Source organism: Stenella coeruleoalba, assembly GCF_951394435.1.
Source record: "Stenella coeruleoalba genome assembly, chromosome: 12".
In the NCBI taxonomy this organism is placed as follows: Eukaryota; Metazoa; Chordata; class Mammalia; order Artiodactyla; family Delphinidae; genus Stenella; species Stenella coeruleoalba.
The window spans coordinates 57683177-57708581 of record NC_137158.1 but is presented as its reverse complement, the minus strand read 5'-3'; the positions used below and the strand labels follow the sequence as shown (position 1 = coordinate 57708581).

The 25405-nt window shown below is 35.7% G+C and overlaps 1 protein-coding gene across 1 annotated transcript in view; it reads right to left on the bottom strand.

Annotated features, from left to right (window-relative positions):
• LAMA2 (laminin subunit alpha 2) overlaps positions 1-25405 on the bottom strand; it is a 602802-nt gene that overhangs the window by 218687 nt on the left and 358710 nt on the right. Inside the window, exons 16-18 of the mRNA XM_079939315.1 lie at positions 22426-22539; positions 16207-16334; positions 6148-6234 (exon numbers count right to left, since the gene is read on the bottom strand). Of these exons, the coding sequence (XP_079795441.1) occupies positions 6148-6234; positions 16207-16334; positions 22426-22539 (329 nt within the window). The remainder of the gene's footprint in view (positions 1-6147; positions 6235-16206; positions 16335-22425; positions 22540-25405) is intronic.

Genomic DNA, 25405 nt, shown 5'->3' with positions numbered 1-25405 from the left:
GATAGCAATTAAGTCCCAAATTCTCCCACAACAATAATTTAAAAAACCAACTCAATCCATGAGAAAATAATTACAATTAAATAGAATAACTGAAGAGGCATCTGTCTTTTACTTTTTGTTGTAGGACATGTAAGGAGACTTACTAAATATACATGATACATCATTCATATGGCACTTCACTGAAAGTAAGCATTCAGATTTTATTAGGGGTGTGCAGGTGTGTGTGTGTTTCTATACATAGAACAGTATTCTTAGAGACTTACAGAAATGTTTCAATAGAAATTTTTTTAATTAGTTTATTATTTATATATTTTTAAATTGTTTTATTTTTGGCTGCATCGGGTCTTAGTTGCGGCACATGGGATCTTCACTGAGGCGTGCGGACTCTTCATTGTGGTGCGCGGGTTTCTCTCTAGTTGTGGCGTGCAGGTTTTCTCTTCTCTAGTTGTGGCACACAGGCTCCAGAGCGCGTGGGTTCTATAGTTTGTGGCACATGGGCTCTAGCTGAGGCACGCAAGCTCAGTAGTTGTGGCACGTGGGCTTAGTTGCCCTGGGGCATGTGGGATCTTGGTTCCCTGACCAGGGAGCGAATCCCCATCGTCTGCATTGTAAGGCAGATTCTTTACCGCTGGACCACCAGGGAAGTCCCATCAATAGAAATTAAAAGGTAATTCTAGGGTCAGTGAATACAATACCGCTAATCATATAACTTGTATTAATAATAGCGTTTTATAGTCTGATCAAGTTGGATTCATCTAATTAACATTAGTGTAAATCACAGTCCTTTAGACCTTTCCAGCTTCTCAGACTTTCACTCTACCAAAACAAATTGTTAGTTGAAATCTAAAGTCCTCTCACTTTCATATGAAAAGCAAAAGGAAGACATTTGTAAACAGAGAGTTAATTGGATTTTTTTTGCTAGAGATGGACCTTAACATGACAAAGTCCCTGTTCCTTTGCACATTTGCTAACTTTTTTTCAAATCGAATTGCAATATTTTAGAAAGAGATTCTTTAAATGTAGATAACACATGCAGTTATGTAAGATGACTTAGGAACAATATTAAAGGAAGATATATATATATATATATATATATATGTCTATCTATCTATCTATCTAAGTGAGAGTAAGACTGAGAGGGAGGGAGGGAGGGAGAGAGAGAGAGAGGAAATGGCAGTGGAGAGAAACAATAATGCAAAGAAGAAAGGAAATTGGTGAGACTTTTCTCTATTTCATTCTGCTCCATCATTTTTCAACAACTTTTGGCTAAAATCTTTGGTCTACGTTCTTCCTATCTATAGACTGAAAACAATGCTTCAGTCTCTCTAAGCAAGTTAGAAAAGCTCTTGCTTTTTTTCCCCTCCCACTCTTCCTTAAACATCTACTGAGCACTTGCACATGATACTAATATAAATAAGGAACAGCCTTTATACCACAGTCCATGGAGAAGAAAGATATAGAGTTAAACCTTGAACAACATGGGTTTGAACTGCGTGAGTCCACTTCTACACAGATTTTTGTCAATAAGTACTATAGTACTACGTGGTCCGAGGTTGGTTTAATGTGCGGATACCACACTGTGGATACAGAGGGCCAACTGTTTTCAACCACACAGGGGTCGGTGCCCCTAACTCCCATGTTTTTCTAGGGTCATCTATAGTTAAAAATGTAGCAGTGAACTATTAGAGATATGCAAATACTGTTAAAGAAGTATAGAAAAGGGCAACCAACTCGAGCTAGGATTCATCAAGGACCTTTTCAGGATGACAGAGCTGAATTTTAAGAGCGTAGCAGAGTTGGTGTCAGGCAGAGGTGGGGGAAGGGCTGCAGTCTTCCAGGCAGAGGAAGCAGTATTGGCAAAGGCACAGGGGAGGGTGGTTGGAGTTTAAATGGGAATGGTTGTGGAACTGCACTGTATTCTTACTACCTCCCACTTGACTGAATCAGCTGAAGACTGAGGAATTATGCCTGCTTATATTGTGCCTTTCAGCAAATTAAAAAAAAAGATTCTCTCTGGGCAGATGCAGAAAAATGAACAGAAGACTAGACGTGGCTGGGCACCCAAGCACAGCACAGCTAGTGTATTGGCAAGAAGAGGGCACTAGTGTATTGGCAAGAAGAGGGCACACTGGATTCGAGCCCCTAGTCTCCCCCTTGGTTGAGTACTTTTGTGCAGTGTACGCACTGCACAACCACAGATGAGCAGCCTTTTGAAACCTCACTTCCAGTCACAATTTTCCTAATGGCACTACTGAGTAAGCATAACTGTCTCTCATCTCTAATTTCTGTAACCCCATGCTCTGCATACAGGACCGAGGGATCAAGGAGACTCAGCCACGAGTAGAAATTCTCACCATCATAGTGATCAGATGACAATTAGACTTGGTTCAGAGTCAAGACGTTTCTGAAGCAGAGAATATCGAAATTGGATTTTGGAATTGAAATAAAAAAAAAAAAGGGGCTTCTCTGACACTGAATATAAATCATGTGGATAAAACTGTAGGTAAATTTTCCAAATACAAAGCAATTGAATCCAAATACCTTCTGCATTCTCTGTGGCAATTGAGAAATTAAAGTTAACTTTGACTTCTCTCTCCTTACTTAGGGAGGACATAAAAAACTGCCCAGCTCAGGAGGGGACAGGGTTTAAGGGGTCCACATAGCTCATTAAGTTTCTTGTGGCCCTATGGATCTCACTGGATGAACTTGTCACAGTCTCTTTAAATATCTATCTCCATGAAGTGTGATATGTTGCTGAGGCTACAAACTTATTCAGAAAGTAGCTTAGTACCCAGTAGAGCAGATGTCATCAGCATTTAGCTCACTTTTTTTTCTCCATGTTCTTTTTAATTTCACTTGATGCTCCGGCACTCATCCCTTTTTGCCCTTCAAAATACTGTCTCCTTGTTTTTCTATATTTTTCTCTTCTTGTCCAGATAATATCCTAGAATCTTAGCAAAGTGCCATGATGAATACCCAGTTCCCTCACCCCTGGTTCTCTTCTTTTCATTTTGTTTAAAACAGTCCCTAGTCAGAGGAAAGCAGTACTGTCTCAAGGGATGAGCGCTTTGGCCGCAAGCAAAAGTTTCTGAAAACTGTAACCAGTGTCCTATGTGTGACAGACTATCAGTCCATATTTTGTCATATCTTGTTTTGCCGTCCTCTTGTTCACAATTTTTCTCCATTCCCTCAATTTAAGCAGCAAGACCATCTGTGCTGCTTGACTGAGTCAAGGGATCTGACAGGAAGGAAAGCAGAAACATAGGAATCTTTTGGACTTTGCCTTTAAAGGTCACCATTTCTATGAATGTGGCACCTCCTCCTGCAATTCATCCCCAAACAGGAAATGGGATGGAGTTAGAAAGGCAGATGGAGGAGAAATGATGAGAGGAGGCATGTTGGTGGATCCCAGTTTGGAAAGAAGACAGCAGTATGTGTCCTGTGTGCCCACGAGTGGTAGGACAGTAGTGGGGAGAGTTATTAGACCTGAGGGCAAAGGTAATCAGGAGGACAGGAAACAGGAAGAGGTCCGCAGAAATGCATTTGGATGAATTACTCAGAACAGGTTGGGCCTACTATATGTGCACTACCCAAAACAGTCACACACACACACACACACACACACACACACACACACACACACACACACACACACACACACACACACACACACACACACACACACACTCATTCCGGCATTCAAGGCTGTTGGTACTATAAGTAAGCTTGTTAGAACTTTGGTTCTAACCAAAGCTAGAGGTGGAAAGTGGGGAGAAGAGAAAAAATTTTAAAAACTGGAACATAATTGACATATAACACTGGGTAAGTTTAAAGTGTACTTGACTGAGATTATGTGTCCAAGCCCTCACAGCTCCTACATATAAAGAATTTGATCTCAAAGTAGAAATTAAACTGAGATAAAAATATAAAGTTATAATTCCCATCTATCTGAGTCTGAGATGCATTCTTGCTATATAATAAAAGTAGGGAATTTATGGTCACGTAAGATTAGAAAATGATGAGTTAAACAAGTTGAAGAGATTTTTTTCACTCCAGGACTGGTCAGAACCTTTCACATGCTAATAGATGCTTCCCAAATGTAAGTGATCATAGAACTCTATTCCAAGAACATCTATAACTTGGAAAACACAGCTTCAGTTTTTCAATGCTGATTTTGTGTAGATGATATGCAGAACTGATTACACCAATCACTCACAGAATAGTTTTGATTACAGGATTTTCAGTCCAACCCATATCTCCTTCCTTCCCTGACCCTTATTCTCCCTCACACCCCGGTCTACTTCAGCCTGCACATCCCCAAAAATGTTTCTCCTAATATTTTGGATCCATCTAATGGACTCCTTAGCCCCTACAAACACAAAGAAATGATAGACTCTAAATATTCCTGTAAAACCCTAATCTGTATTCTGGCTAGAAAAATATAATATCACATCTTCCATATAATAATGGATTAAAGTTATTTTTGACTGAAAAACTTGAATTAGAGGTAAGATATGCCATTTGAGGCATGTTTCTCTCTTCTTTTTGATCAGATTAATAAAGGTTTTAGACAGGAAATCATCCTTTTTGTCAGGTATTCCTTTCCTAGGTGAATTTTATTATTCAGACCAGAATGTTCTCCAGAATATGTTCAAATATTCTCACCCACATTAAAAATGTGAGCTGCTTGAGGGCAAGGATGGTAGGATACATCTGTTTATAGCCTATGTCTAGCCCCATGCACAGCACATGGTAGTTGCCAAACAAATGTTTCTTAAATAAAATGTAGGATTTTAAATTGTAGATGGTTCAGAAACCATTGTCTAACGTATACAGAAAATACATATCACGGAGCAAAGCGGTATAAATACATCAGAAACTAAGTCCCCCTAGATAAATGGATTTAATGGCCTTGTATGACAGAGCAGCTGTCATTTTCCAGTTGCTAAAAAAAAAGGTTGCCTGTAGTGAGCCAGAGGGATTAGGCATTTGATGTAAATCTGTCTTGGCAATGATATGTTCTCCTATTACAGTAAGTAATATGCATGTGTCCTCCTTTTTTTAAAAAAAAAACACAATCAAAGACTTCTAGTTTCTCAACTGCAAATAAACCCTCCTTATTTCAGTTCTGTTCCTCCATTACTAATTTACAGATGCTGCCATACTCACAAACAGTACTTGCTGCCGCTAGGAGCTGTCACGGGCACTGTGTCCACAGACTGCTAGCTGCTGGCTAAATTCTCTCTGGGTGATTGGCTCTTCCTTCATTAACTTTATACAGCCTTGTTGAAATAGGGTTGATGGCTGCCAAGGGGACAGGAAAGGATAGGCAGAAATAGCCCTCTGTGGCGTTAGCCTTGGTGATGCTGGGTGAAAGCAGGTTACTTTCTCTGCCTCTCCCCCTACCTTGACCCCCCCCCCCCACCTTCTAGTGATGGAAACGAAAGGGACTATTTTCAGTGCTACACCCGGAAGATGCTGTTGTGTTTGTCAATGACATTATAGGAGAATTTTGTACCATTTTCAGTGAGACTGAAATACAGAAGAACCTTTTCCTCCAAAAGATTTTAGGAGGAAAAATAATCACACAAATTACATAAAATAATATCCCTGGCTCCACTGCAAAACCACCTAGTAAAATCAACGGGAATTAAAATACTGGCTTAGAAGTAATTAGAGAATATAAATCATGATAATAAATTACATTTTATTTCGATTTTCAAATATATTTAAGGTAAATTACGGACCACTTGCTGAACTATGAACTACACATTTAAGCTACATTTTAAGGACAAAAAGCTAATTATGAAAAGTAAATGTTGCCAATGTAGACAGTAAGATAAATCTTAAAGTGTATGACTTTCCACTTGAACAATACTTTCTAGAAAGACTGCAGGTTAATGCTTAACCTTTAAGATTAAAACATTAATCAAACACTCTCTGAGTGAATGGAGATTTATAGAGCAATTTCTAGAGAATAAATAAACTATAAAAATATACCGCATTTGTTTGACAAGTGTGGTGAGAAACTTTATTTCACCTGAGTGTGGCGGCTTTTCTGGGATAGTGAGAAGGATGATAATGCCTGTGGTTTTTATAACTCCCAAGGTGGAAATCACATTGGAAGACAGTGTAGTATGTGCTTACCTCTCACAGTGTGGTCCTCTGTACCCGACAGGGCATTCATCACAGATCAAGCCAAGACTTCGGTCCAAATGGCACGTCGGGCTAAAGCTATGTTGATGTCATTGGGAAACAGCGGCGACAAGGAAGAAGCATATACACAAAGTCATTAGCAGCATATTTTCATTTCTCTTCTTCCAATGTTGCTGTGACAAAAGGGTACAGGCTAGTCATTCTCGTCTCACAGACGGAGAGTAGGATCTGGCCAATCCAGGATAAAATGACATTGCTATTTCTGCGGACGTGAACACAGTCCAATGGAAAACAGTATCCCTGTGACATGCTATTAACTGATTTTTGACTGTTCTGGGTCCCTGATCATCAGTAACAAGTGGGACTGTATAGCTGCTCTTGAGGGATTCCCTGGGCCTGGAAAAATACAGTCTCACATACTTTCTCTCTAGCCAAATCCTGATGAATTTGAAGCAACCCAGAGAAATCTGTTAGAGATTTTGGAAAACTCAGTATGTGGTAGTGGAAGCTGTGGTAGTGGTGGTGGTGGTGATGGGGTTCCTCTGTCCAGTACTTCTGTCATGGGCGTGGATGTGTGTGTGTGTGCAGGCTGCTGCCCACGTGTACTCAGGGTTACACTGTTTACACAGACAGAACCCTCAGAAAAGCTTTCAGATGAGATCAAGCATGCATATTCCGCCTAAATTTATAATAAAACGAAACAAACCAAAACAACCTTGCCATTTCATATCTTCTGGCACGTTCCAAAGTTTACCTCTCTTTGTACATATTTCCATCCTGGGTGTCTGAAGTCACGGAGTTGAACACCAAGTCGGGAGCTAGCAGAGTAATTACGTGCTAGCTTTAGCCTTCATCAACCTGTTCGACTCTGGCCATACTTCTTTGCCTTGTGAGAGACAGCCTTTGCGCATGGACTGTTACCTCAGAAGTGACACATGGGCTCTCTGCAGAGCCATCAACTGTTTGAATTCTGTGACCTCTGCTCCTCTGCCGTTTCAAAGGAAATGCCCCCAACTACTCTTTCTCTCACTATGTTTTCCCTAAATAGATTTATTTTCTATTATATATGACAGGACAATTCAGTAGAGGTTTGCTTGATGGCTGAATGAATTAAAGAGAGAACTACAAATTAAACACTGAGCTCATTTTGCTCCTGACACTTGTATGACTTTGGAATACTTTCTTAACTTTTGTGCAGATCCGATCGTGCGTACTATTTTTTTAAATAATCTCCCTTTGGCTTAACTCATAGTAGTCCTGTAAATAGTTAATATTTCTTTTATTTATTTAATATTAACTGAAGTATAGTTGATTTACAAGATTGTGTTAGTTTTGGGTGCACAGAAAGTGATTCAGTTATATATATATATATATATATTTTTTTTTTAAATTATTTTCCATGATAGGTTATTACAAGATATTGAATAGAGTTTCCTGTGTTATTTAGTAAATCCTTGTTGCTTACCTATTTTATGTATAGTAGTTTGTATCTATTAATCCCGTATTCGTAGTTTATCCCTCTCCCACTCCCTTTCCTCTTCGGTAACCGTAAGTTTGTTTTCTATGTCTGTGAGTCTGTTTCTGTTCTGTATATCAGCGATCCCCACCCTTTTTGGCACCAGGGACCAATTTCGCGGAAGACAATTTTTCTATGGACCAGTGGCGGAGGGAATAGTTCAGGTGGTAATGCGAGCAATGGGGAGCGGCAGATGAAGCTTCCCTCGCTGCTCACCTCCTGCTGTGTGGCCTGGTCCCTAACAGGCCGTGGACCACTACCGGTACATGGCCCAGATGTTGGGGACCTCTACTGTATACAGATTCATTTGTATTATTTTTTGGCTTCCACATATAAGTGATAGCATATATTTATTATTTGTCTGACTTACTTCACTTAGTATGATATTCTCTAGGTCCATTCATGTTCCTGCAAATGACATTATCTTATTCTTTTTGTGACTGAGTAATATTCTGAGTAATATTACTTTTTTTGTAATATTACTTATTCTTTTTGTGACTGAGTAATATTATATATATACCACATTTTCTTAAACAGTCTTCTATTGATGGGCACTTGGGTTGTTTCTATGTCTTGGCTATTGTAAGCAGTGCTGCTATGAACATTGGGGTGCACATATCTTTTCCAATTAAGAGTTTTCATCGTTTCTGGATATATGCCCAAGAGTGGGATTGCTGGATCACATGGTAGCTCTATTTTTAGTGTTGTAAGGAACCTCCATACTGTTTTCCATAGTGAATGCACTAATTTAGATTCCCACCAACAGTGTACCCTCTCCAGCATTTATTATTTGTATACTTTTTGATGATAGTCATTCTGACCAGTGTGAGGTGATACCTCATTGTGGTTTTGATTTACATTACTCTAATAGTTAGCGATGTTGAGCCTCTTTTCATGTGCCTATTGACCATCTGTATGTCTTCTTTGGAGAAACGTCTATTTAGGTCTTCTGCCCATTTTTTATTTGGGTTGTTTGTTTTTAAAGATTTAATAATTTTTATTTTTTGATAGTAGCAAGCTATTAGAACCAAGTAGCTCTATCATTTAAAAAATTTCAACTCAGCGGAACATTTAAATGAATCTGGTGAGGTAAGTGGGGAAAAGCCTGGTCTGGCGTATCTTGAGTTCACAAATCTTACTCAGATAAAAGATTTCACGTTAAGGGGTTCTGGTGGCTGCCACGAGCAGCAGAAGCAAGTTACACCCAGTCTATGGTCTGTGAGAGGGGACCCATCTTTCAGAGAGCAGCCTGTGGTTTGCCACCCATGACCCAAAGGGAGCTCACCAAGGGTGATTTTCCTGGCAGGAGTATGACTGCAGTGAGGAGAAGAGGCACACGTAAAAATGGAAAGAAACAATTGTTTTTTCCTCCTCATGCCGTGATTTGCTATTGTTTTCAGACATAAAACGGAGGACTGGATTTTGACAAACCTCTGGAATGCACGTATGTTTTCTTTTAAAACTGGCATTCCTTAACTACCTCATCATCTACAGAGAAAGTGACCCTTAACTAGAAGCCCTAGGTTTCCCACCCATGTGGGACTACAATGATTGAAAGAAAACCATACCAATTGTTTACTGATCCTAAATTAGTTTACCATAAGTCATGTCAAAGGTTCTTGATAAGGCTTCTGACACTTTAAAACTATTTATAAAATAGATTTCAAATTCTTGAATATACTCATGCCTCAGTTAAGGCTGACAGAAGTAAAATAAAACACACTCACTGACAGAAATCAATGCTTTTTCAGAAAAAAATTAAGCAATAACAATATATCAGATTTGACTAGCTCTTTACATTTTTAGAGTGCTTTTATGCATAATTCTATCACATTTTCACAAAATCCTATGAGCTGGTGGGGGCGGGCATAATTTTTCTTGCTCAAAGTCATATGCTAATTTCCAGGAGAATTTATCACGGGATCCAAAACTTTTGATTTCTAACTTGATGCTCTCTTTTCCCTATAACCATCCAGTATTCAGAATTAAGTGAATTTAAACTTCTAGTAATATAACTATTTGACATGATGAGTCTAAATAAAAGCTCCTCATAAAATATATTTGTATTTGTGCTTCAATACTCCTTAAACAATGTAAACTGAGGGTTCACTCCCTTACTGCTGTAACTGCAGTTGTAAGTATGGAGAAGATGGTAGTCAAATATAAACATAAAATTAGAATGAGAAATAAACATGTACAACAAAAAATGTCTATAGAATTCGGATTGGCAAATGCAGCAACTTGACACTGATTTTGGCAAATACAGGAAGCTAACTGTTCTGTGATAGAAAGAGGGAACTGTAAGATCTTTGTTGACTTCAAGTGATTCCAAGATTATGTCATATAACTCTAGTTGGCTCGCTCTACACCAGCAGAGGCAATATTCGGCTTCCTGGATTATCCACTCCATGCCACAGAAGACACAAGAGATCAAGAATAGCAGGCTTTTTCCACAAACAGGGGGAGGAAGAGAAGCTATTGCTGGAATAAACAGTAAGGAACTACACATAGAAACAGTCTTTTTAAATGGCTGAATGTAAATTTTTATATTTATAAGTAAGTGTATATATGTACATACAAATGAATATGTATGTGAGCATATGTGTATGTATTTAGGTATGTGAATGTATAAATACAGATAAAATTAGCTTTGTTCCAGAATGCATTTAATCTTACCTATCAAAATATGTACATTAAGATAAAATGATGCAATACGATTAAAGAGAAAAAAACTAAAAAATAAGATAAAATCAGGGGTATATTTAGAGTGCAGAATGTGTATTGTAAAAAATGCGTATATATGTGTATATGTATATATTGTACAATATGTTCATTGGATAGTGGCAGACCATATGGATAGTGGCAGATCATATGGCTTTGAACTTTCTCACAGCCAATGCAAGAGGGAACTGAATTGCCTCTTGGTTTCTGTGATGTGACAGGAAATAATGAAGTTTTTCATCACTGGCATAAATTTTCCATCATTAGGGGTTAGACAATCAGGACATGTTCTACGTTTGCATATAAAATAGGAGAGCAGGACTCCTTTTAGCTAATTGTTACCTGGAACACTTGGGTAGGGGAAGACAGACCAGAAGGGATAAGATGCTGCAAAGTGTCGGTGAGTGAGGAAGCTAGGGCTAAGATGGTGTGACTGTCCACGAATAACTGCTAAAGGAGTAGAGGACTGAGAGAAAGAGGAGAAAAATGAAGGGCAAACTCATCTTACTTCATGACTATGGTTTGGATCACATATATTTTTGAAATTTCTCCATAAGTTTTTTCTTCTTTCAGTTCAGTGATATCTGTTCTCTTTATTCTCAGGAGACCCATTTAGCAAACATATTTCTTTAATTATCTTTAAATAATGTGAAATCTGATGTTATGTCCATAATTGGATTTTGTAATTAGAATTGGGTAATTTTCTGTGTTTCTCTAAACATGAGTTTCTCATTTAGCAAAATGGGAGTATGATCTGAGTAAAGCCTTCATGCTGATAAATTACGAAAGCAAATACTTAGCATAGTGCCACAATAAATTAAGTAATTAAACCTGCAGTTTTTCATCCAACTAGCTCCTTACATTTGAGTTAGCATAGCTGTTGCCAAACACTAGAGTCATTTTTTACAATGGACATTCATAGTTTGTCTAACATTAAGTCCTATTAAATTTTTTTTTTTTTGCTTCTCTTCAATGTCTCTGTAATTGTTTCTATTTCTATAGTGCCATTGGAAGAAGCACAGAGAGGTGAATCAGAATATACGGGTTCTAATATTGGTTCTGCCACAAGCAAGCTGTATGATCACGATCCAGGAACTTAATTTCTCTGGAGTTTAGTTTTCCCTCTGGTATATGGGACTAGTAAGATACACGTTAATCACCTGTGTGTACATAAAACTGTATGTGGGAAAGTGCTCTAAAATACCTAGCACACTCTAAAATTTCTAAAGTTGTTGAAATGAACAGGTCCTTAAATTTAAATTTTGTCTTAGAATATATATATTTCTCTGTTATAAGTACTAATTTTAACAACAATTCAATGTGGCCCCTTGAGTGAGTCCAAAAGTCAGCTCTAGAAGTGGTCCATCCTTTCACAAATTTAAAGTTTAGCATTTCTGATGTGCACAAAGAAGTAGTATTCACAATGATATTAGTAGACAGAACTTATTAAGAGCCTACTCTCTGTTCAGCTTTGTGCCAAGATTATCTCCAATTTTTTTATATAACTGATGAAAATCTACAATGATTTCAATAATATTATTTATTCAAACACATCCTAAGTGTTCAAGGGCAGACAATCATGTGTCTCTTTCATATCATATTTAATCTATAAGCTGTGTGATGCCAGAAATTAATTAATATAAACATTTGAAATATTTACATTTTTATTTGCATTATTACATACTGTAATGATAATTACATTATTATTCTCTAGAGATAAATTTCACTACCTAGTTACAATCTATAGCTAGAATACATACATCACCAATGTGAGATGGCTAAGCAAACAGTGGACACTGCAAATAGTTAATGAAGTGATATATATATATATATTTTTATATATAATTTAAATATTATATGCTTGTCTGTATTCATACATCATAATAATTATACTGATCTATCTCTATCTCCCTACACATGTGATTTATTTTGCAATATTATCTAAGAAATTTGGAGCCAAAATGCTTATGACCTATAAGATTTATGACTGGGGATTAAATAGATAAATCACCAAGGCAAAACTATCACTAAGCCTTACAATTCTAGATGAAGGTTGCAGCAACCTTTAGTTGAATTTTTTTTTTCTGAATAACTTATGAACATTCAAATCCCATCTTCTGAATAATATGTAACTAGTCAAGTTATTCCTCATAGTTTCTAACTCAGATTATAATAGTAATGACTTTGTAAAAACTTTTTTAAAAGGGGAGTTTCTCTAAGTCATTAAGTATCCCCATTATTTAGTGAATAAAAAAATTCAGGTTATTAGATTAAAATGAATTTTTCTCATCACTATTGTGCAGCTTAACTATGTTAATTTTCAAAGTGTGTTAAATTTAAAAGACCTAATACCTCTGAAAACAAATTTTTAAACAAAGTGGATCATCACTGTTCCCTCTTTCTACTTATAAAAATGCCACTTTTTTATTGAAGTATAGTTGATTTACAATATCGTTAGTTTCAGGTGTACAGCACAGTGATTCAGGTTTTTTACAGATTATATTCCATTATAGGTTATTACAAGATACTGGGTATAATTCCTGGTAAAAATGTCACATTTAAAGCTGGCATTTAAAATTGTTTTTTGCCCTCTATTGCCAATTCTAAAGTTAAAATTATTACTTAATAATTTAATAATTATTTAATGTAAATGAAAGCACCTGAAATTAAGAATCTTTAAATATTTGGTGTAACTTACATTGTTATTATTGAGTTGTCTTTATTTTAAAGAATCAAGATCTGCATAATATACCGAACTGTAATACAATACTAAAGAACATTTTATCACTGGACACTGGGACCTCAATCCTTTTTAGCACTGACGGATGGTATTGTAACGCTTGCTGACTTTCTCCTTTCAGGAACACAATTAGAATCCATTTTAAAGTAGAGGCACAGTAAGCAGAGAAGAATGGGTCATGAATGCTTATAATTACCCAAGCAAAGTTCTCTCCCTTATGGCTCTTCTGCATTTATAGTAATTGGTAATTAGTTGGTCTAATTTGAAGATAAATTCATAAGGTCTACATGTTCACTAAATTACATAATTCTGCAAATATATTAGGCTAGGATTCCCATGGTACTATGAATGGTCAGCTGTGCTGCATTGACAGCTGTGCTAATGTCATTGACATTTTGGCTGAGAAGGAGTGCAATGTAGATGAGTGGCTAGATGCTATCCCTTTGTTTTCCTCACCTCAGTGAAAGTTTTGTATACGTTGGATGGTTCTGGAGAATTCCATTCAGCTACGTGAGTGAGTAGGTTCTCCACTGCTTGATCTGACCCTTCACAAGTACACCAGAGAGCAAGGTTTGTGTCACGTTATGACCAACATATTCATTATTTTCCAGATTTCCTTTTGCCTTCTTCCTCTTCTCTGACATCCCTGGTTACCAAAGGATCTTCAGTTTTGTAACCACCCAGGCTCATGCCCTAAATTCTGAAAATGTTCTGATCACTAATATATAGTTACCCCATTTCCCATTTAAGTCTCTTAATGCTATCACTTAAAATGCAGTGTGATTTTTAAAGAAGCCCTCAATGTAAAACTGTAGAGGAATGGAAAGCACATTGGACTTTAAACTTAAAATTCCAACTCTGATACTTTAATATTTTATGACTCTGAGCAAAATAAGGCTCACCATGTTCAATCATTGTTTTAGGTGCTTTGTGTATTTTAGTTTACGTAATTCTCACAAGAACCCTATGAGAGGGTCCTATTATCACAACTAATGACAAGAGAATTGAGGCACAGAGAGTTTAAGTAACTTTCCCAGAGTCACACAGTTAGAAAGTATGAAACTCAGCATTTAAATCAAGGAATTCTCTGAGAATTGGCACTATAATGCTCTTTTCCCACTCGAGAAACTCTTTTCTTAATCTATAAAATAAGACCCACTTATTGAATAGTTTTTGAAGGTAAAATAATGCCAAATATAGTGCTTGAGCCTATGCCTAGAATGTAGTAGGCTGCTTTCATTAAATCTTAGTTCTTTCTCTTCTTTTCCAGTGACTAAGATGGAAAATTCTGAGGGAGGAAGGTTGTCAGGAAAGAGGACAAGGATTTCATGTGAGACGAAGTATAGGAAGCATAGTTCCTATGAGGACTTTTAAATTTAATGACAGAGTTATTCTCAAAGTCTTTAGCTTGTAGTATTTATGGACTCTAGTAACAAAAGACCATTTCCATTAGGAATATCCTGGGTAAGACCTCAGAGTATGACCAACTTGATAACAGCTTCACATTAAAAAACTGTAACTGACAGATTTCATTAAAAATCATTAAAAACTTTTGCTCTGCAAGCATTAATACAGCATTTAGAAACAGGTGGAAAGTACATAAAATAATATGAATTTTATTAAGCACTAAGCTTGCCTTTAAGAAAAATTTTTATAATTTCTTTGATTTAAAACTATAGTTTATAATTTTTACTAGTAAAAAGTGTTGATTATTGTTCAACATAATATGCCCCATTAAAATAAAAAACATTTTTGGTTTCAGGGTCTTGCTTACATATTTGCTTAAGGGATGGCTGCTCTAAGGGGAAAGTGAATTAGAGCAGCTGAAATACAGTGTTCCCCTAAAAGGTAAAAGGAAGAGCAGACAAAATATATACTTTTAAAAGTGTGGTACAGAAGGAGAAAAACAAGTATCGTATAATATCGCTTATATGTGGAATCTAGAAAAATGGTACAGATGAATTTATTTGCAAAGGTGAAACAGAGTCACAGATGTAGAGAACAAACTTATGGTTACCAAGCGGGGAAGGGAGGGTGATGAATTGGGAGATTGGGTTTGACATATATACACTACTATGTATAAAATAGATAACTAATGAGAACCTGCTGTATAGCACAGGGAACTCTACTCAGTGCTCTGTGGTGACCTAAATGGGAAGGAAATCTAAAAAAGAGTAGACATATGTATATGCATGACTGATTCACTTTGTTGTACAGTAGGAAACTAATACAGCATTGTAAAGCAACTATATTCCAATAAAAACTGATAAAGCAAAACAAAAGCAAACAAAAATCAAAGTCTGTTACAAAAGGTTATTATTTTAGGTGAACAAACAGAAAATTTTAAAAAAGACAGAAAGAAACCTGGATGACTAGAAAAATTGTATGAAGTTTGCATTAAACTTTTTCAAGATGTAGTTTATGTAAAATAAGATGCAAATTATTACCCATATTTCAATATTTATATAATTTATCATATAATACCATTATAATTATTTCAATAAGATAAACATATATATATATATATATACACATAATATGATAATATGATAAACTGTGCGCTAAGGGACAGAACTGGTGCTTAAAGGTCAACTAACTGATTTCTTATTTTACCTTTTTGAGGGGTTTATGACTTGCCTAAGAGTTACAAATATTGTGTGACTGGGACCCAAATGAGCAGCATTTATATTAGTAGTCTTTTTATTACAGTATGAAGATGTGTGTGTGTGTGTGTGTGTGTGTGCGTGCAAGTGCTTGCCTGTGGGCACATGTCTATGTTTGTATAATATATGTCTTCTGTTCTTTGGAGTTGGTTTAGAAAATCTATTTAAGTTCTGTCTCTTAGATATTAAATCCCCCAAACTAGAGCTAAAATACTAAAAAATCTGCGGAATAAATAGCCATAACTTTAAATGTTTTATATTTAGAAAAACTCACAGTATCTTCTTGAGAAATTCATGCATAAATCTATTACTTTTTTATGTGTGACAAGAGAAAGGGTAAATTCTATATCAAAAATGCACTTGCAGAACTGGATTCCCAGCTCATCAGAGAGGTTAAGTTTGTTACTCACTTATTGGATGGGATATTGAGTGGACAGGCACAGGGCTGACAGTCATCAGAGGTTCCTTTAGTAGGATCACCATAGAAACCAGGAAGACATTTATTGCAATATAGGCCACCAGTGTGATCCTTACAGTTCTGAGGAAGAAATGCACATCAGAGTTTATTACTTCAGTCTCAAGCATCAACATGTTACCAAAAATAGATCTACAGAATCATTAGTCTATTCCCCGCCAGAAAGAATAATTTTCCACATTAAATGGTCAATTTTACAGCTGGGAGAGAGCACTGAAAGTTAATTTAATATCTAGCTTATAAACTACACACTAGTTTCAGCATATGCATACTTACAAAAAGATGACTGAAATTCATTATAAATATTTTTAATTACGCAAATAGTATTTCCTTTTTTTCTTTGTTGTTTTCTTTAAGGAAATACAAGTGATCATGAGTGTGTATGTGTGTATAGTTATAGAGTCTTAATAATATATGTTTAATGGAAATTGTACTTGATTTAGGTAAAAATCAATTGTTCAGCTTAAACTGCTGATTTAATGAGAACTATGGCTAATCCTACAAAACCTCTGACACTATGGCCTTTTACATCAGAGATTAATTTGGACCTCAGTAGGCTCTGATGATGTGGACAATGCACTAATGTATTACAGCTGCGAGGGCCTTGCTTAACTCATAATTTAAAAATGAGAATATTGAAAAATTAAAAATTTATACCAATAAATAATAAAACCACAAGGCACATAAAAATTTCCCTCACACATTGTTTTTTACTTTTTATTTTTTTATTATTTTTATCATCTTTATTAGAGTATAATTGCTTTACAATGGTGTGTCAGTTTCTGCTTTATAACAAAGTGAATCAGTTATACATATACATATGTCCCCATATCTCTTCCCTCTTGCATCTCCCTCCCTCCCACCCTCCTTATCCCACCCCTCTAGGTGGTCACAAAGCACCGAGCTGATCTCCCTGTGCTATGCGGCTGCTTCCCACTAGCTATCTATTTTACATTTGGTAGTGTATATATGTCCATGTCACTCTCTCACTTTTTCCCAGCTTCCCCTTCCCCTCCCCATATCCTCAAGTCCATTCCCTAGTAGGTCTGCATCTTTATTCCTGTCTTGCCCCTAGGTTCTTCTGACCATTTTCTTTTTCTTTCTTTAGATTTCATATATATGTGTTAGCATATGGTATTTGTTTTTCTCTTTCTGACTTACTTCACTCTGTATGACAGTCTCTACGTCCATCCACCTCACTACAAATAACTCAGTTTCATTCCTTTCTATGGCTGAGTAATATTCCATTGTACACATATGCCACATCTTCTTTATCCATTCATCTATTGATGGATACTTAGGTTGCTTCCATGTCCTGGCTATTGTAAATAGAGCTGCAATGAACATTGTGGTACATGGCTCTTTTTGAATTATGGTTTTCTCAGGGTATATGCCCAGTAGTGGGATTGCTGGGTCGTATGGTAGTTGTATTTGTAGTTTTTTAAGGAACCTCCATACTGTTCTCCATAGTGGCTGTATCAATTTACATTCCCACCAACAGTGCAAGAGTGTTCCCTTTTCTCCACACCCTCTCCAGCATTTACTGTTTGTAGATTTTTTGATGATGGCCATTCTGACCAGTGTGAGATGATATCTCATTGTAGTTTTGATTTGCATTTCTCTAATGATTAATGATGTTGAGCATTCTTTCATGTGTTAGTTGGCAATCTGTATATCGTCTTTGGAGAAATGTCTATTTAGGTCGACCGCCCATTTCTGGATTGGGTTGTTTGTTTTTTTGATATTGAGCTGCATGAGCTGCTTGTATGTTTTGGAGATTAATCCTTTGTCAGTTGCTTCATTTGCAAATATTTTCTCCCATTCTGAGGGTTGTCTTTTCGTCTTGTTTATGGTTTCCTTTGCTGTGCAAAAGCTTTGAAGTTTCATCAGGTCCCATTTGTTTATTTGTGTTTTTATTTCCATCTAGGAGGTGGGTCAAAAAGGATCTTGCTGTGATTTGTCATAGAGTGTTCTGCCTATGTTTTCCTCTACGAGTTTTATAGTGTCTGGTCTTACACTTAGGTCTTTAATCCATTTTGAGTTTATTTTTGTGTATGGTGTTAGGGAGTGTTCTAATTTTATTCTTTTACATGTAGCTGTCCAGTTTCCCCAGCACCACTTATTGAAGAGGCTGTCTTTTCTCCACTGTATATTCTTGCCGCCTTTATCAAAGATAAGGTGACCATATGTGCGTGGGTTTATGTCTGGGCTTTCTATCCTGTTCCATTGATCTATATTTCTGTTTTTGTGCCAGTACCATACTGTCTTGATTACTGTAGCTTTGTAGTGTAGTCTGAAGTCAGGGAGCCTGATTCCTCCAGCTCCTTTTTTCTTTCTCAAGATTGCTTTGGCTATTCGGGGTCTTTTGTGTTTCCATACAAATTGTGAAATTTTTTGTTCTAGTTCTGTGAAAAATGCCAGTGGTAGTTTGATAGGGATTGCATTGAATCTGTAGATTGCTTTGGACAGTAGAGTCATTTTCACAATGTTGATTCTTCCGATCCAAGAACATTGTATATCTCTCCATCTATTTGTATCATCTTTAATTTCTTTCATCAGTGTCTTACAATTTTCTGCATACACACACTTTTTTAAAAAATTGAAATGGTATTTTTCTGTTAATTAGTATTTTTTGAAACCATGTTCTTTTCAAAAATAAAAAATCAAAATAAAGTAATTTATATCTTGATATCTTCATATTAATTAAAGTATATTCATAAACCCACTTTGTGTTCACAAAATTGATCAAGACTGGTAAAGGTGAGCAATCAGATAATCAACAAGTGAAACTGTCTATAAAGCACTGAAAAGTTTTAATGATGTTTTGGTATCATGTAAACATAACTTCTTCAGTCTCCAATGATACAATAAAATGTATCTTATGCCTATTACCTATCATACGATATGGATTTATTATGACTGAAATACATTTTTAATTTTACAAGCATATAAAATGCTATTTTTTTCTCATTTCCAAAGAATTCATCAGAGCTTGGAGTACAAAACCTTTAATTTTATCATCAATAACTAAATAGGTAGAGGAAATGGCTAATAGCCAAAATATAAATTCACTTTAAGCATAAAGTAAAAATTTGTTAATCTGATTGACCAATGGGATAGCCAGTTTGATTCAATGAAAATTCTGAATTATTATTTCTTTTAGTATATTTTTAAGAAGCTCAATTTTAATTACAGTTAGTAAATGGATTTAAGAAAAAAACACCCATAAATAAACACTTCTGAACATAGCTTGTTAAATTCCTTGGGGAGAGGGACAGATTCTTTATTGTAGACAATGTTAAATGAAAATCCAGTAATCCACTTGCTTACAATCTGTAAATGTGGGAGTTAAGCTCACAATACATGAAGTTTTCAAGCTCTGAAATCTCATGACAGTTTCATGACAGTGAGTAGGTAATTCTTTAGTATCTGGTGATACTTGAAAATAGGTTTTTCTTTAAGGTATCTAAAATTCTCAAATTTATTTTGCAACCCTCTATGAAAGTAGCAAAGGTGTTAACTTTATTATCCACATTTGTCTAAATAACAGCACATTGGGATGGAAGGTGCAAAACATGGATCAATTTGATGAAAGGCTTTCCTCTTTGATTTCATCTTCATATTAGTTCCTTGCAGTTTTCAAGTTTAAAGTTGTCTCTTACTAAAAAAGTATGTTTTTTGCAATATTCTTTGCATATTGTCATATTGACACAATCAAAATTATATCTTCAAAGACTTAGGGACTTTAAAAAATAAGATTATAAAACTGATTATGTTTTAACCATGTTGAAAATGGTATTTCTAAAACTCAACTGAAAATCTTGCACAACCCCGAGACCATGCTTTTCTTTACTGATTTGAAAGAAAAATAACATGTAGGAGTTTCTTACATTTCCTGATGTCATATTTCAGTTAATGTAAATAAAATTAATCTTAAAACTCAAGTGTTTCTGCAGTTGAAACCATAAAACAATATTAGACAACAATACTATGGAAAACCCAAACTGAAAAAGACGAAAGGTTCGCTCTGATGGGCTGGTTATTTTTACAGGTGTCCTGCTACAAAACTACTTTCCAAATGTCTATTCACATTGCTTATCAAAAGAACAATGACAAGGAACAAGTATGCAATCTTCCCATGTGGCTTGAGTGTTTCCTAGATCACTTCAAAAGTACTTTGAGTCAAAATGACCTTTTAATATATAATAAGTCTGCCCTATAACGGAGGTCTGGATTTTGATCTAATATCAAAAAATATTTCAGTTAATTTCTAATTAGATTTCAAAGCCAAACTAAAAAGCAGTTTATCTGTAAGTTTTGTAAATTTTCTGTCTAGTGCTTGGGGGGGAAGCATAAATAATAAAAAAAGGAAGCTAAAATGCGGGTCAACTGAACAGTAAGAATGCCTTTGATGTGCAACATTTAAATATTTTTCTCTTTGTGGATCACATTAGAATGAATACACTCAAAATGGAACATCAGCATTTAGTTATTAATACCATTTCAGATAAAGAGAATTTGAAAGTCTCCAGAAATATCTTACATGATCACCTATTTACCAGCTACAGAGGAAACCTCAGAAAACACCCCAGATTCTCTCTCTATCATCAAGATCTCTGTTGTTTCCCTAAGATTCATTGTGTTATTTGAAGTAGCCTATCTCCCTGTCCATGAAACAAAGTCAGTAAACTAGGCTTCATTAGTAGAAGGTCTCACATAATCATTGATCCCCTCCCTTCTTCCTCCCAAAATTATGCTGGATGAAACTATTTTATTCTAAAACAATGGGCTTTCATTCTTAGAAATATTACATAACCAAATGAATTAACAGCATGATTTTAGACTTAATGAATGCAACATGAAATATTACTATTGGGAACATTAAAAGTCTGGTATCATGAAATATTTATTTTTGTCTTTCTAGGTTTCAGTAAAGCAAATCTATATCTGGTTTGGGCTGAATATTTCCTATTGCATGTTAGTAAAGTGTTTAAAGGTAATTCAGTATTTTTTCCAAGGTACATTTTAAAAGACTTATTGTATAATTAAAATGAAAATCACTTAGTCTTTCTATTCATAACAATGCCATTTGAAAAATCTACTGATCCACAAATTAAGGCTATCACGCTTTATACTGCAATGCAATTAAACAAAATCTTCTATACAGAAAACAGAAAGAGCATCAATAAACCTAAATGCCAAATCACATTGAAACAAAAGCCCTGAATTTTCATTTTGGATTTTTCCCAGAAGCTTTTAAGTAGAAGAAAAAGGGTGGGGGGGAAGAATGAGCAAGAGAAAGAGAGAACATTAAGAAATACAGATAACAGAGTCTGCCTTAAATTCTACAGGGAAATGAGAGTATGATATCTTCCTAAACTGCCACCATTTCAAATTGTGTTTCTGCAAGACTAATGAAATGAGAAGTGTTGTTTCAAGCTTCATGCCATGTCAGACAATATAAAACTAACATGCCCTTGAGTTAATCAGAATTGTCTATTCAGTGTAATTCTCTAATCCAAAAGCTTCTTAGCAGGATGGAAAGTACTTTGCCTTTTGCAGAGCTTTTTTTCTGGTTGAAGTATAGACTTAATTGTAAAAGGAGTAAGGAGCTCTGGTGAATATGTATTGCATATATTTATGATTTTTTAATCTATATATGTTGCTTTGTATTTAGTTAAATGCTGACATTTGACAATAAAAAAATGTAGTATTCCCTCATTTTCAAAGTGACAAAAACTGAATTATGCCTGTTACAGAGGTTACATTTTATACTTTTCATATTATGGGGATATAAATTATTTCCTGTTACAGAAATACAGTCTATTTTTTGGTAGATTTATGGAAAGGATTGAAACCATATATATTTGTGGTAGAAAGGTATCCCAGTCATTAGTTATGCTTTATTATGATGTATCTGATCTTAATTCAATTCTTAGACTAATATGAATAAACACTTTCTAATGCTTGTTAGTCAGGGAGACCACGTATGAAAGAACGTTCCCAGCTTCCAACTCAGTTCAATATAAAGAGTGCCATCAAATCACTTCCTGACTCAAGTATTTAAAGCCCCAAAGGTAGTAACTGAATTGCAGGGCCTATTGAGCTGACTTCAGCCCTGTCAATCAGCATCTCCAAAGGAGAAAGCACTTACCAGGCATTCTCCAGTGATATCATCACAGGATTCCGCGTGACCAAAGCACTGACAGGGTTCACAGATGCCACCAAAAATAGTGCCGTTAACTCGTCTGTGCCTAGGCCAACAAGACTGAAAGGAAGATAAGGCTTCAAGTTAGTCTCAGGGATTTTTTTAAAAGTTTGCTTTTTGTCTTTATTGGATAAAGGAAAATATTTAGGTAGCAAACCCAGCAAATGTGCTTGTCAGAGCACTGCCATTATGGAAATATTGCTACAGAGCTATTCCTCCTGACATGGGAGCTTCATACTAACCTTAGTGTTATTGGCAGGTATGAGATTAGAAGAAGCATTAGCTTGATGTCTCTTCTGAAACAGCAAAATAAAGCAGAGATATAAAGAACTGAAACATGACAGTCGCAAAGTAAAAAGCACAGATAAGAAAATGGAAGAAAAAGTACTGAAAAAAAGCAGCCGACAGAAATGGACTCTTCAGAACCTTAGCCTAAGAGAGCACCTAATGTCATTCCAAGGAATATAGATTCTCTGGAGTGACCTCTCTTTCCCACGTACAAACTGCCCATAACTCTGTCACTTTCAGAAAATCTTTGCAGTCATTTGGAAGAAAGGTAGCATCCGCTCTTAACATTTGATCACACACACATATATAATTTATACCTCTCATTCTCAACTTCCTCCATCCTATTATGCTTTCTCAAATTTACACAAAATAGTTTATGATTTATTTACCATATATTTATTCCCTTGATATTTTATTTTATGGCATTATTCTACTAGAACTCTACTTATATCTATCATTTCCTTTCTAAGTGTGAGACACTTTACCGTCCAAAAATAGAATTCTGATTAGAAAAAGGGTATTTGGGCCATACAGTATCTGGGTGTCTGTGCTGGCTTTCAGTTCACGTCATGTTTAAGTTTCTCTTCCGTGCGGGTCACTATAAATTGGACGGGATGCAAAATAAGGGGACAAACTTCACTGCCCTCTAGGAGGTTATGATCTCCATCAAGTTAAAATTGCATTTTGTGGGTTATTTACCATATTTCTGGATGGTTAACTATGACATAATATATCATGAAAAGGCCTTTTTTTTCCCAGTTGAAAGTGGAAACAAGAGAGAAACCACTGAAGTAATAAATAATATAGAATTGTGTTGTGTATTGTTGGAAATGTTCCTTCTGCCTCAGGATATGAGGACTCTTAAATGTGAACATCGATAGCAAACACATTAAAAAAAAAGGATGAGCTGATACTTCATATTTGAAAGGAAAACAAAACAACTTTCCTCTTAATTTGCGCAGTACAGAAAAGGTGTCAATTTTCTAACCTCTTCTAATAATTTCTCCTCATTAAAACTGTTGTCACCCTAGACTCATTATAGAAGAGATTTTGTAATGTAATATATATTTCTAAAAACTGGTGAAGCTACATATCCAGAAGGGGGTAGAAATTAAGGGTGATGATAACAAGGAGAGAACTGATTTACTCTTTTCAGGACAAATATTCATGGAATTGTCATTAATAAGTTATATATATATATATCTGCAAATGTACTACTCCATTTGTACATGTACTCCATCTTCTTTCTTCAAATTTCCCAACTCTTTACACCTCTCTCTTAGCCAGTAATTTCATCTCATTAGTCACAGAGAAAATTAAAGCCATTGGAAGCCAAATTTCCACTACTAAGTCCACAAGCATAAGTGTATATTTCCATTTGTCATATTCCCCTCTGGAACAGGCATGCAGGATTCTTCATGCTCTCAAAGGAATATCACTGCACTTGCAATCTGTATTCCATTATCTATTGTCTTCCCAGTATTTCCTCTCTGTGCTGCATCAGTAATAGCTTTCCTTTCTGCTGGATCATTACTATCGGCTTGAAAATATGATCTAGTGTCTCCATCAAAAATCAGCTAATAGAAAAAAAAGACAAAATTACTTCCTTAATATCCTATAACTTTCAGTTACCTCCCTGTTTTTCTTTTCAGTAAGACTGCGCTAAAAAGAATGGATATATATATATATATATATATATATGTATGTATAACTGATTCACTTTGCTGTACACCTGAAACTTTCACAACATTGTAAATCAACTATACTCCGATAGAAGTTTAAAACAAGAAAAAAACTAAAAAAAAAAAATGTTTTTTCTTCCTCACTTCCCTTTTATGCTTCATTCCATCCTAATCAGTCCTGTGCTATCACCACTTGATTAAAACTGCCCTGGTCCATGCCACCAAATTCCAGGGAGCCAAACCTAATACACAATTCTACAAGCAACACCTTATTGTTCTCTCATCAAGATATGGTTTAGTTGATTCCTATCTCCCTCAAAAGTCCTCTTCTAGAAACTTCCATGATATTACAGTCCCAAAGTTTCCACCCCATTTCTTTGCTGTCTCCTCTGCTTCAACCTACTTCTCATTGTCAGGAGCTCCTGGGGGCTTAGTCACTTTTCTTTTTCTTTCCACAGTTTCTCCCAGGTCACTTTATTTAGTCCCCTAGTTGATGATTCCTTCTAAATACATATCTATAGACCAGACAGATATTCTGAGTTCAGGACCTACATTGGACATGGACAATACACTTCACAGCTCTTTCAAACCTAATATTTCCAAAATGGATCGTTGATTTCATCCTCCCCATCACAGCTGTTCCTCTCCCAGTTTTCCTCAGCTCAGTAAATGGCACCACATCCAATTGCTCAAGCTCATCATCTGACTCATTCTTAAAACCTTCAGTTTTTTCAACTCTCCCATGGCATGTCTATCAGGAAGTCCTATTGGTTCTACTACCAAAATATATTTAGAATAAACACATGTCTTTCTACATCCTCTGTCATTATACTAACAAACCACTATCATCATTGCATTCTACCACAGTAGCATATTAACCATTTTCCTTCCTACCATTCCTGCCATGTACAATAGGTTCTACACACTGTAGTTATAATGACTTTTTCAGAAAAATA